The 13,693-nt window shown below is 43.4% G+C and overlaps 2 protein-coding genes across 3 annotated transcripts; both read left to right on the top strand.

Annotated features, from left to right (window-relative positions):
* The first annotated feature begins 6,788 nt into the window (after positions 1-6,788).
* LOC117901223 (hydroxysteroid dehydrogenase-like protein 1) lies at positions 6,789-7,973 on the top strand. The gene is made up of 3 exons (XM_034811894.1): positions 6,789-7,129; positions 7,197-7,307; positions 7,369-7,973. Exons 1-3 carry the CDS (start codon positions 6,844-6,846, stop codon positions 7,890-7,892), a joined length of 921 nt encoding a protein of 306 aa, XP_034667785.1. The 5' UTR covers positions 6,789-6,843; the 3' UTR covers positions 7,893-7,973.
* Positions 7,974-8,286: 313 nt separating this feature from the next.
* Positions 8,287-13,648, top strand: LOC117901222 (hydroxysteroid dehydrogenase-like protein 1). Of its 2 annotated transcripts, XM_034811893.1 has the most exons (6): positions 8,287-8,432; positions 10,183-10,396; positions 12,108-12,230; positions 12,297-12,407; positions 12,893-13,341; positions 13,394-13,648. In XM_034811893.1, exons 2-6 carry the CDS (start codon positions 10,219-10,221, stop codon positions 13,511-13,513), a joined length of 981 nt encoding a protein of 326 aa, XP_034667784.1. In that variant the 5' UTR covers positions 8,287-8,432; positions 10,183-10,218; the 3' UTR covers positions 13,514-13,648. The 2 variants fall into 2 exon arrangements, with proteins under 2 accessions (XP_034667784.1, XP_034667783.1); XM_034811892.1 differs by lacking the exon at positions 8,287-8,432 and having other exon boundaries at positions 9,935-10,396.
* The last annotated feature ends 45 nt before the right edge of the window (positions 13,649-13,693 follow it).

Genomic DNA, 13,693 nt, shown 5'->3' with positions numbered 1-13,693 from the left:
CTCATTTCCAAAGCGATTTCAGACTTTGGTAATCTCCAATCTCTAAGCTACGCTCCACAACAATGACTAACCTCACTAGTTTTATATTTTTTGTATATTTTAATACTGTTTTTGCTGCTCTAATGAAATGTTCTCTACATGAAACCGATTGCCTCAAGGTATACCCGATGGCAATCTGTGCAACAATCAATTTCCCAACCCCAATTACGAGTATGAATGCATATGCAATAGGAAAAAGGAGCAGGCAGATCTGAGAGAAGATATATAAATAGATGGGTTTGCCTTTCGACAAAAGCATAAACGCAGTCATAAAATTAGAATTTAAATGAGGCAGTAAAAAGTGCAAAAGCTCCAAGAGCAGAAGGGCAAACGGGAAAGTCTTTCTCCAGCGACTCAAGGGAGAGCTGCTTGGAGAGCTGCTCGAGTTAAATGAATGCAAATGGTCAACAGGTTTTAGCACATGCAAGGACATCTTCGGAGAGCATATCGATGCCAATCAGAATAAGTGGAACCCTCCAGAACACACACTCACACACACACACACACCGTGCATGGTGTCCCTGCTCGGCTCTACTCATCCTGAGTGGATACTTTGTCTGAGTTATGAAACGAGTGGCGCCAGTGTAAAAATTGTATGCAAGTGCAAAAATGTGCGATGTAAAAATGTAACCAGTGCTAATAAATTCCTAATAAATGCATGTTAAATAAAGGCCACAATGTTGTGCGTGCACTTGAAGAAAGGAACATTTATTTAAGGAAATTAAAGACAGTCTGAAGTTAACTCAAGCAACGATGCTCGAACCACAGTCAAAGATGGTTGGGCTTTTCTGCTAAAATTTATACAGATTTCGAATCCTGTGTGCAATTCAACACAAACTTTCTCACAGTGTAGCGTAGGCAACACTGTAGGAGGATACCCGACCGTGTTAATTGAGCACCGATTACGCTGCTATTAATGGAGGGCTACGGCTCGAAGGTCGGACGAGAGTTAGTTAACCGCCGAGCGAGCGGGAGAGAAGAGCAACAAAAACTGTGACAACCATGCGAGCCACACGTTGACCACAGCAGCACGTGCTGCCAGCGGCAAAAACAAGCTCGCTCTCTGCAAGGCTCTCTCCACTGCAGGGGGTGGAACTGCTGTTGCTGTCGCCCTGTTTCCGCTACCCAACTAAACGTTTATTTATTGCCCAAACAGCGCCAAAGGACAACAAGGCCCAGCCTCCAACGAGCCAGCAGCCCCATTCCAGCGGCATTCCAGCACCACTTCAGCTAGACAAAGGCCAGGCCAAAGATAAACATACGAGTACGAGTGCAGGACCACTCGGCTAGGATGGGATGCCCCCCATGTTGCCAACAGTTCTTCAACAGCCCGAGGAGAGGCAACAAAAAGCGTGGAGGACGCCACACATCTTGATTTTTGCCAAACAAAACATTTTCGTCGAGCACTCCGCACGGCTATAACTGTATTTGGTTATGTTAGTCACGTGGCCTTTACTTGGTTTTTGCCAAATTGCTGGACAGAGCGCTGACATGGGAAAGGGTTGACTTGCCTTGGCAGGCAAACCGCAGTTTTTATTTTTATAGTGGCAAACCGAATGGCTCCAAGTGTGTGTGCTGCTCAAGGGAAAGTAACTAAAAAGTAACCAATGTGAGGATAACATTTAAGCGTTTATAATATCATATATTTACCAGTATTGCAACTGCATTTCCATGTTTTCAACATAGCCTAAAGGCACTTCAATTTATTCCTAAAACACCTCTCAGCTATTTGGCCACACTTAATCCTGGCAAGCTTCACTCTTAGCCCTAATATGTTTGCCAGTCAGCCTTATCTTTCACTACTTTTTTGTCAACCCGAAAACCCCTTGGCTTTTTTCTTTGTGTTTAATGCCGAACAGGAATTTCTAATCGTTTTCCTGGAAATTACCTTCCCCACATTTCTCCTCGTTCTTCTTTTTGTGTGTGAAGGCGTCGAGTTGATAATTTCCTAAGCCCGCACAGTGCAGACGCACACAATGAAGCGAGAGAGAGTCACCCACATTATCGAAAAGTTTTCAGGTCATTAAGTTTTGTCGAAGAACAGAGAGAACAGAGCCATTCTGTGGAGGTGTAAATTAACCGAAACCCCAACCAGACTTCTGGCAGCAATTGAAAAAACTAAAGTGGCAATTAAAGTATGTTTTAGAAATGCTTTAGAGGATTTGTGCGAGCAATTTAATGCACATATGCCGAGATTTATGTGTTTTGTTCGCCACGCTTGGAGAGAAGTGCAAAACAAAGACACATTTCGCTTTAGACAATATTTTTCTTTTTGGGGGAAGTCACCATTTATGGTGTGGGCAATGCTGTCTCTTCGAGCTGGAGCCCAAGTCCGTGCCCTGCCCTCCACAATGTTTATGCTGGCATTTAAATGTACGAAATTGTTTTTGCTGCTCGCTGGCGTCCTCTGACAGGATGCGAAAACGTTTGAATATTCCTTCGTCCCGAACATTGTAGTATTTTATCCTTTTTTTGTGCTGTAGTTTTATATTTTTATTTGGTTTTGTCAGAGGGCCAGGGGCTGGCGATTTTTTGCCTGGCCGCGTATTTGGCATCGCGATAGCGCCAGGAAAATGTCTGCCTCGAAGAACTAAATGCAGTTCAAATATCGGCCAGTGCGTCAGGGGGGAATGTCCATAAGAACCTCGAACCTCGACTTAGGCAGACACTATCCGCATATTAATTTCATTTGCTTGACTTTGTGCTTTGTTGACTGTCGGTCAGTCGTCTTGTCTGCATTCAAAATGCGTTTTCCACATTGCAGATACAACAAAAGGCAGAGAAAACAAGCGAAAACATTTTTCAATTTGCATTCAACGGTAGCTGCAATTGAACTGCGCCTGCTTTTGGGTTTTCTTTGATTTTCTTGTTTTGCATGGGGATGGGAACAGATATAGATGGATGGATGGATGGATAGTTATTCTATGAAACCAGGGCACAGCGCACATGATGTGAAAGTTTAACTGTTGCCAATGCCTTGATTTGTGCCCCAACTGGCAAACAGCAATTACACCATTTGATTGATGCAAATCCTGTTCGAATGACTCAAAAGGTTATTGTGGATTGGAAACGCTAGTGGCTAAGTCTGGAAAGCAGATGATGAGAGCTCTGTGTTCCTGTTTAGTTGGCTCAATTTCGGATACCAATTGATCCGAATTTATTAAGATAAAAGACTCAGTGCCACGCAGTGTCTTCCGTTGCGGCCTTCCTGGTCTTCTTCGGATTCTCCCTTCACTTTCGCAGAGTGTGAGTAAAAGTCTAAATTATGCTGCTGCTCAATTGATAACTTAATTAACATATTTTTTACTTCAAGTACATTCAAAACATGCCCGGATACACTTTTGCACATTTTTTTAATGACAAAAGACGCCGCCAGTCAACATTTGCTGACGACATATTCCCAACAGGTGTAGACGCCGTGCCACATCCAATTGCAAATCTATTTTGGGCCATGAGTCGTCTATGCAACTCTCTGCCCCCTGTGCTGACTGGGCTATAAATATATATGTACACACGAGTATGTTTGGTGTGCCTGAAGTGCAGCTGGAAAACTGTCTAAATGCAGTGGCAGGGAAATGGCAAACTCTGCAGATGAACTTTAACCCGCCGGAATCGGAAGTACCCCACAAAAAGCATTTCCTCTCGATTGTTATGGCCACCGCAACATTGCGACACAAAACACTTGAACGAACAGAGCATCAGGGAGCATCGGTGGCGCTTCCTCGCTTCCAGCAAACATTTTTTGTTTGAGTTATTTTACGAGTTTTATTGGCTTTTATTGGCAACGAGATTTGAATTTTTCAAAACGACACTTGCCGTCTGCTGCGGGTCCTGGCCGGGACTGGCTCTGGCTCTGGCTCTGGCTCTGGCTATGCTCTCCTTTCTGGCTTAATCGTTAGTCATTTTTTATGGGCATTATTGTGCCCGCAGGGCGTCTAACAGGTGGCGTCCGGACATGTGTGGCACCCACCCCCTGGACATAACTTAGCCGCTGATTGCACTTTTATGGCCAAAAAGTTTACTCTGCCAAACAGACAAAAATTCGTTGTGATAACAACAAACTGCTAATTAACTGTTGACTAAAAAACCGCTTAATCCGTTTAGCCCTAAATGTCCAACCATCAAAAGAAGAAGGGAATCCGAGCACTACGGGAGAGGGATCAAAAAAGCGTGAAATTCAACCATCAAAAAAGTGGGAATGCCATTCAAAGTGTGCCGCATAATGGCAGACCACAGACAGACAACTTGCTAATTTTCATGCGCCATTTAAGGGGCGAATCCTGGCTTGGAAAGGACATTCTACTCCTCCGCCTGGCCGTGTCTTTCTGTCTTGCCTGTCACGAATTCACTTGACAACTCTTTTTTTTCGCTGGGGCTTCTTTTTTTGCTGGTTGCGACAGGCCCAGCCTCTTTGGTAGCTACTTAAAATTCAGTGCCTGGCATAAACATCCTTAAGCATCCTGCTAGTCAACAGTCGGCAGTTGGCGTTGCCAGCAATGCGCTTTAACGATATGTCAGAGATTAGAGAGCGTTACAAAGGAATGCCAAGGCAATTAATGGGGGGAATTACGAGAAGAGTGCCAGTATCTGGGAGTGTAGAAATGCTGGAGTGCGGGATGTAATGTCTCAGCAAAGAAAGGAGTTTTCTCAGAAGATGTTTGACTCAATCAGCGACTGTTTGGTTGAGAATTGTAAAGATCTATATGGAGATTCTTGTTAAGAATGCAGATAATAGAAGATTATTCTCATATTGGCCAACATTTTATCTTTAAATTCTGTTACACAGAGCTCTAGCAATTGTAGCGAATCTCTTCATGAGCGCTTGACTTTTCACAAGCCATTTCCTTTTGTCTCCCCACACTTATCATCCACGCACAAATGCAATAATAACCACAATAAAATGTTATAAAAATGAGCATTACATGTGAATGCTCAAATAGTAATCGTAAAACATATAAAAGCCAACAGAATAGCCAACGGCACTCGGAAAACAAAGCAAACAATAATTTCCCTCATATATAAAAAGGCAGCAAGGACTCGGAGCCAAGTGCAGGAGCAGCAGAAGGGGCCAAGCACTGTTTTGGGCCAAGAAGTCAAAACGGATGTACAAATTGCAAAGCATAATTCAAATTGTTTGACTTTTTGACAATGACTGCGCCCACACCCACACCCCAGCCTGCCCTTCAAGGCTCTTATCTTGGCATATGTGCCATGGAGAGGCTGCCTGCTGGTGCTGCTGCTGCTGGTCGAACTGGCGCCATTCGCATGCAATATTTTTGTTATTATTGGCTATTTATTTAAGCTCTCGACTGCGCTCGCAGGGAATTAAAGCCTGCCAGGCAACAGTCCTCATGGATCACAGTGCGTATGAGTCACATTAATTAGCTAAACTGCCAGAAAGTGCGCTTAAAAAGCAATTAAATGTGATTAGCATAAGTTCCCTCTCAATCGCGCCAACACACACACAGCTCACATCACACACATATACATTTCCAAAAATTGCTGCATACTTTCTGGAGTCGCTGGGCCCCGAAAAATCGTTGCATACTTTCCGTCGCTGCCATTTAGTTCGAATGAGTTTTTGGCGGTTTTTGGGGTTTTTTAGCCTCTGGCATGGCCCCATTTGACTTAATTAGTTGGCCGACGCCAACAGTCGACGCCCTCGTCTTCCTCCCGATTATTTGGGGGCCGAAAAACTATGAATTTATTTGACACTTGAATAAATGCGGTTTTTGCGGCAGCCAAAAACGAGGAAAAATGGCAGAAAATATATTTTTCAGCAGACAAAAATCTCAACCATCCGAATGTCCCATCCCCACATGCAGGGTGTCGACAAACGCTCGCTTGATATATGTATAACCCATGTCGTGGCTCTTGTTCCGCAGTTCGATTCACAGCTTCGCATCGCAATTTCCGTTTCCTGATTTCCTTACCCTCATAGTCCGTGTCCTGCAACCTAGTCGTAGACCCTGGCTGGTCTGGGGCCTGGTTTGGGGGCGTGTGTGTGTACTTAGCGTTTTGTGGAATGCCATTTCTGGGCTCTTCCCCTAATTTATGAATGCCGCTGCTAAGTATTCGTCGCTCTGTTGGCAGGCGGTAATTGTGATGTGTGTGTGGAGTGCATTTTTAGCTTGGTTTGCAGATGAACAAAGGGTCCAACAGAGAAGTGATGTCATCTAGGGGCGGAGGAGTAGCCGGATTAGAAGGTGAATGAACTTGCATTTGGGATATCGTGTCTACTATCTTTAGTCAAGTATTCCTAAATTATACTTCAAGCAAATGAAATCCAGTTCAAGCTCACCAAGCAAAAAAGCGCTCAGATTTCTGAGTTCCCTAAGTGAGGTCTTCATCTCAGAACCCATGACCACCTTTCACCTATTTGAAAAAGTCTCCCCAGCTTTAACCTTTGATTTCCCACCTCTGCTCCCTTTCTGCCACCCCTGACCTTGCCCAAATATTTCAAGCGCAATGCACCTAAAGCCCACACACACCGCGCTACACCCACAACGCACCAATAGTCGTTGCTGCCTATAATGAATCGATTACCAGGCACGAAGAGGCGCCCGAACGATTAGGAATTCCATAAGAAAAGAGCGTAATAGAAATATTCCCCCGCTCGGACAATTAACAACAAGTCGAACACCTTTAGATTGCTTGGGACCTCAGCTAATGTATGCCATTTAAATTCAGCCCCTGCCTTGGTGTGTTGTCGCAACAGCAGCGCTATCACAGTCCATTGCAGGGAGTCGCACAGCACAGTACCCGATCGAGCGTGCCTGGGGAATAGAATTAGTACAAATTAAAATGTTTTCCGCCTTATCAACGTTCCTCACTTTTGTGGGCTTCTACGCTCTGACTTGTTATCTGTACGAGCAGCTGCGAACGCCCTACAGACTGATTAGAGCTCGATGGCTCACCGATGAGAAGGAGCGGCCTTCGCTCAAAGAAAGGTTTGGAGAATGGGCCGCCATCACGGGCAGCAGCGATGGCATTGGCAAGGAGTACGCCAAGGAGCTGGCCCGACAGGGAATCAATGTGGTTCTGATTGCCAGGAATCAGGAGAAACTTCAGGCAGTTGTGAGGGAAATTGGTGAGTGTTTTTTCCATATCAGTTTTGATGACTCCATGGAATGACTCCACCAAAATTGTGCACACAGAAAGCGAGTCCAAGGTGCAGACCAAAATTGTGATTGCAGACTTTACCAAGGGAGCGGAGGTCTATCAGCATATAGAAAAGGAGTTGGCGAGTTTACCCATTGCCATTCTGGGTAAGTGGAGACAGAATAAACTTATCGTGACTATGACCATAATCTCTGTCATCTCCCACAGTCAACAATGTGGGAATTGGTCATCCTGCACCCATCCACAAGTGGACACAGGAGTCCACCCAGAACATCATCGAGACCAACATAATGGCCGTGTCCCAGCTGTCGCGCCACTTCTTCCAGCGCATGAAGGCGGAAAAGATTAAGGGAGCCATCGTGAATGTCAGCTCGGGCACAGAGCACCAGCCGCTACCCTATGGCGCCTACTATGCCGCATCCAAGGCGTACAATCGCAGCTTCACGCTGGCGCTGCAGTGCGAGGCTGCCCCCTACGGCATCCATGTCCAGCTGCTGTCCCCTGACTTTGTTGTGACCAAAATCAACTCGTATTCGCGGGCCATCATGAAGGGAGGCCTCTTCATACCCCCGGCAGATGTCTATGCCCGCAGCGCCGTCAACCAGTTGCGGGATGGAGTGGATGAGACTCCTGGCTACCTTTGGCATCATGTGCAGACTTCGGTGATGCTGGCCGTTACCTGGCGAGTTCGTCGTTTCTTTGCTCTCAAGATGTTTAGAAGCCTGAAGTAGAAAAACCAAATAGCAACCTGCCACACAAGTTGTTTACAGACATAATGTATCTTTTTTTGATATTACAAATGAGTATTTGGATTAATAGAGTTTGAATGTGGCGCGCATTGCATTGTTCGATAGCTATATCGATTGATCTATCGCAGAAGTTCCATCACCAGAAAGTCGGCACGAGCTGCAACAAAAATACGCTAGGTGGCGCTTCGCACCTACATAAGTGAATACAAATGCGGTAGGTGGAGGTGTTGATGGTGTGAAAACTCTGAGTTTGTGGTAAAAAATTTGTTTAAATCAGCATTGCAAAGCGGGCATTGAAAAGTGTGCATGCATTCCCTCAATCATTCTTTCAAAATGTAGTAATTCTAAGTATGGAAACCTATAGCCCGACAAGCTATAGCCCGTCGTCGCGTCGCCTGCCGCTCTGCAACGAATTCATTCTGCTAGAAAGTGCTGTCCAGACCGGCAGGGCAGGGCCAGCGACGCGCTAATATTGATTTTGCATTTGGTGTTCAACATTTGTATTCATTGTGTTCCTTGAATGTGAGTTTTAAAAAAATGCCTCTAAGGTTTTAAAACAAGTATCTTCTGGTACAAATATTTCATTAAAAATATTGGTGCAATGCCGGTAATATAAAAACGCATGCAAAAATCCTCCCCTAAATACATAAGACTAAGTCGATTGTGAATTATAAAATCGAGTCAAAAATTTGGCAAAAATTTAATAAGGCAACAAATAATGACGTTACTTTGTCTGTAACTTCAATTCACTCCTGCTAAAAACCGGCAAAACAACTGATGATTGTTCAATACATGACAAATAAACATTTTTTTGGCAAATGATCACTAAAATCTCGAAATCTCTAGATGCAATCCCAAAATGTACTTAATTGCAAAACACATTAACCCAACATTTGCACAAATTACAACCAATATTTGCCTTCCCAATGTTTTTTTGCCAGCCGGAAAGTGTAAACGGTCAAGTCAAAGTTAATTTGCTCAGCACTAACATTCATCAAAGCCATTGAAGGCTTCCGTTGTGTCGTCCACTGAAAATGCACTTTGAAATATTAGTACTTTGTTGTTGTTTGTGGGAAATGTGTCTTTGGTTCCGTGGTTGATAAGCTAAAAAGTAAATGTAGCTAGTGGCATTGAAATGATAAACGATAGTACAAAGGAGAAAGGTTAAATGACTGAGAGAATGACCAGCAGAATGCGCGAAAAGATTATGTGGAACGCAAAAGAACATAAATAAATGTGAGCTATGTTTACTCGTATCTTTATGCGTGTCAGCTGTAAACAATTGATCCAGAAAATTCCATAATTAAGCAGATAAAGCTGCACGATTCTTATTTATTTCCAATAAAACATGACCTACAAAAATCAGGAAATGTTGAAGGGCATACGCAGATTTTCAGACATAGACCTCCCTAAAACCTATAATTATTCCAGATCCCTTTACGCAGATTGACACATTTGACACGCACAAAAAAAGCTAATTAAATAGGTACGAGTACGGGTATACGAATGAGTAGAAAAAAAAGAGCCGCCTCAGGTGGAGACGGGTCATTGCATGTCAGCGGACAATTTCTCGCATCTGTCGCTTAATTGTTTTCAATTAGTTCTACGCCACAAGTAAGCTCATTATGCACTTAGCAAATGAACCGAAAATTGCTTCAATTTTCCATGGTGGAAAAGTTGTATGTTGGAGAGCCAGTGACAGATGTCTCTGGGTCAGCTATCTCTCATGGCAATTAAGAGTGAAGACGCGAGGATTTTCGTAATCTTTACACCAACCTCTAGCACTCGACAGCAAAACAGTAAAAGCCACAAAAAAGTTTATGATATAATGAACCGACGAAAACTGTGTAAAACCATGCAAAAGAGGCAGCAACTGCAGTCGTCTGGCGGCTCTTTTACTGCGCTGCTGCTGCCGCCGTGGTAAGTTGCTTTTTTTTTACAATTGTTACTGGTTGCCCGAGGCCCGAAAGCCGAAAAATTAAAGCTCAAATCGGTGTCCGACGAACGAAGTCGCGTTGGATCCATTCAGTGCGTGATCCGCGCTCAAAGTTACAACTTGTGCCGCGGCAAAGAGGCAATGTCCATAGTGCGCGAATGAGACGCCGATTTTGTATTTATACAGATAAGAGAAACATTATCAAAATAGTGCCAACTAGTGATAAGCATACGTTCCACAAGTCACCCCAGTCCAATCCACATTTTCTCTTATCACCGACCCGACCGAGTTATTTTGTTGCTTTACTATAAAAGGAGAACTCTCTTAAACATGCAGCCAGTGCTGGAATCAACCATTTACAAACTGCTAAGAATGGCATCGATTTTGGAACTTATCACCGGCTTCATCTACACTGTTGGAGTGCTGGCGATTGTCGCCTTCCTCTACGAGAACTTCAGGTCATTGGTGGGGATCATCAAGGCCGTGCTGGAACCGTATTTCCAGCCCCAGTTACCAAAGACTTTGGTCGAAAAGTATGGCAAATGGGCAGGTGAGTTGTATAATCATCAGTGTGGCAAAACTTTCACGCTTCCTACATAAGTACATTTGTAGGCATATACTTCGATATTTGCATATTTGCTTGAACCCACGGCAACAGTTTATTTTGATTTCGTTGCTTTTGCTTGTTGAATTTGTTTGAAATGCAAATTGTTTAGCCTAGGACTAGAGTGCTTAAACTAGACTATGCTTACATTATCCATAGAATTTGGTAATTACACATCATTAGCTCATTCCATGGCAAATCATGCGCTTATGTATAATAATTGAGTATTATGTAAATGGCATCTGCATTCAATCAAACACTGTAATAGCCCACAATTACCACATTTAATAAGAATTTCGTGTGCTTTATTCTTTCAAATCATTAGTCTAATGGAAGTTAGCGCTCTTCCTGTTCGTTTGTAATTTCAAATTTCACAGATCTTTATCCCAATTAGATTGAGCGATTATTGTGCCTTTAGTGTCTAGCTCTTCAGTGGTTTTATTTGCATTAAAAATTCATAAATATTCCTTTACGTTATTTACTTTCATTATCCTTTAATCTCCCATATTCCAGACATTAATAAATGAGCGTAAATTTAGATTTCATTCACTTTCGTTTTCATTTAGCTTCACATCTCCCTTGATTTTCAGTTACTCTCAATTTCGTTCCTCTAGAATTTCATTTATCTATAAATTCTTCGTGATGCATCAAGTTTCCCCGAGAATCCTGCACTTCGTTTGCTTTAGTTAGCTAATAATATAATAATATTGCAAAAGCTTTTGTTGATATTTCAGTTTATAGAGCAGCAAAAGTCATTCAACTCGAAACCGAAAGCCGGTTTCGCTTTGCGATTTTTCCACCACATTTATATGTTCATTTCTTTATTGTTAAATTTGTTGTTATTGTACGATTTCGCTTTCAGTCTCGTGCTTCTTCACGAACGAATGTAAATTTTGCTGTCGCTTCCCCGCGTTTATTGTTTTAAATTAAAAATTAACCTTCAATGGTCACCCTGTGGGTGATCGTGATCGTCTTGTGCGAATTCTGCATATTTACCCTAATTGAATTATGGATATTTTCATGCCTCGAAAGGCTGAGTATTCACGAATCAAGCTGCAAACCAAACTTGCCCCATTCACAATTATCTTTCAACACGCAAGCGCAACAATCGATGGCATGGCTGGTGGTGCCGCTGCTGCTGGTCATGTTTCCGTTGCACAAATATTTGGTAACCAATAACTATCTGAAGCCGGCACTACCGAACAGGTTTCGCTTCTACCGGTGCTTCTATTGTGACCATTCATAATGTTTGCATTGGTTTCGACAACCACGACCGGCAAGCATTGGTCTCGGTGCAAACTGGCAACTGGTGAAGCGAAGTCATTAAAAGACACCAAACCAAATAAAACGAGCCAATTAGCAGACACATGCTAATTTTTTAAAGATTTGGTACAGAGACTTTTCATGTTTAGGGAAGTAAACAGAGGAAAGTGTCGAAATTGCCAAATTATTGATTTTAAATTTAAATTCTTACATCAGCGTTTGGGTGTCTAAAAGGCAGTTGCAGTGGTGTGTAAAGATCATAAGTCATATGTCTTGACCTTTCAGTTATGTCGTTCTTTGTTGTGTTTACATGTTTACATATGCGAATAAACCCCTTTAAACAACCTTCACCTGCACGACCACTCCTCGCTCATCCTTTCCTTTCACTTCACAGTCGTTACGGGTGCCACAGATGGCATTGGCAAGGAATATGCCAGAGAGTTGGCTCGTCAGGGCCTCAACCTGGTGCTTGTCTCTCGCACCAAGGAGAAGCTTATTGCAGTCACCAATGAGATCGGTAAGCTCAAACCAAATCAAGCTTTATCTTTGCAGCTCAAATAATTTACATACTTTTTTATTACAGAGAGCCAATACAAAATAAAGACCAAATGGATAGTGGCGGACTTTGTCAAGGGTCGCGAGATATACGAGCACATTGAGAAGGAGCTGGCCGGCATCGAAGTGGGAATATTGGGTGAGTAAGGGGCACATAGACAGTGGCACTGTCGCACTGGGTCAGACAAGTGCTTCATCATTGTCCACAGTAGCAAACGGCAATCAACAGAGTGGCTTTTTATTTGTGTGTGTTCGGGTTTGTTTTGTTGCCCCCCTCGGGTTTTTTATGTTTCTGTCAATGTCATATAATAATAATAATAATTGCTTGCAATTATAAAGCCTCTTTTTTTGGTCTATTGGCGAGACGAAGAGTGGAGTTGCTTAGGCGGCGCTCAAGTACATCGGATCGCTGGATGTGGTTGGAATTTTATTCGCCAAAAATTCATAAACGTTTTGACGCGCTTCAGCAATTTACATTTTCATTGCGTCTGTCGGAAAAGATACATAGAAACACGCACAGATAGAGATAGAAACACAACCTTGCTCGTGCTTCAAGGCATTTTCTGATACGAACTGACATTGATCTTGAACATGGAAATTAATTTCCCTCTCTGTATCTTGCAGTTAACAATGTGGGCATGATGTACGAGCACCCCGACAACTATGAAGAAGTGAGCGAGGATCTGCTCTGGAACCTGATGACTGTCAACATTGGATCTGTGTTGATGCTCACCCGCAAGCTGCTGCCAAGAATGAAGGCCGCCCGCCGAGGGGCCATCGTCAACCTGGGCTCCTCCTCGGAGCTCACGCCAATGTCCTACCTGACGGCCTATGGTGCCAGCAAGGCGTTCATAACCTACTTCACCAGGGCCTTAGAGCGTGAGGTAGCCTCCCACAATATCGACGTACAGCTGGTGCTGCCCGGCTTTGTGGTCACCAAGATGAACGCCTACTCCGACCGCGTCATGGACGGAGGTTTGATTTTCCCCAATGCCTCCAGCTATTCCCGATCTGCCGTCTTTACTCTGGGCAAGACGAGCGAGACCAATGGCTTCTGGACACACAGCGTACAGGTAAGATCGGATATATTTATGCAGATTTATATATTTATATGTTTTCTTTCAGTACTTCTTCATGAAGTTGGCCCCCATTCGCCTTCGCATGGTTTTATCCCATCTGCTCTCCACTCGCCTGAGATTCGAAGCTCTTGAGCAGAAGGCGAGGAAGGAAAAGTTGGCGACTTAGCCGGGTTTTGGGTCGTCCTCACATCAACTGTGTTACAAGTCATGTATATATTTGGTTCGTAGTGTAAATACAAATATAATTAATTTTTTACAAAGCAAAAAATAATAAAAATAAATTAAGCTTAAGCAAAACCAGCAAGACGGGTCTTGCGATTGCAATGCTGCTCGAAGCATAATTCCT

Source organism: Drosophila subobscura, chromosome U, assembly GCF_008121235.1.
Source record: "Drosophila subobscura isolate 14011-0131.10 chromosome U, UCBerk_Dsub_1.0, whole genome shotgun sequence".
In the NCBI taxonomy this organism is placed as follows: domain Eukaryota; kingdom Metazoa; phylum Arthropoda; class Insecta; order Diptera; family Drosophilidae; genus Drosophila; species Drosophila subobscura.
The sequence above is the reverse complement of the archived record's forward strand: the minus strand, read 5'-3'. Positions and strand labels throughout refer to the sequence as shown.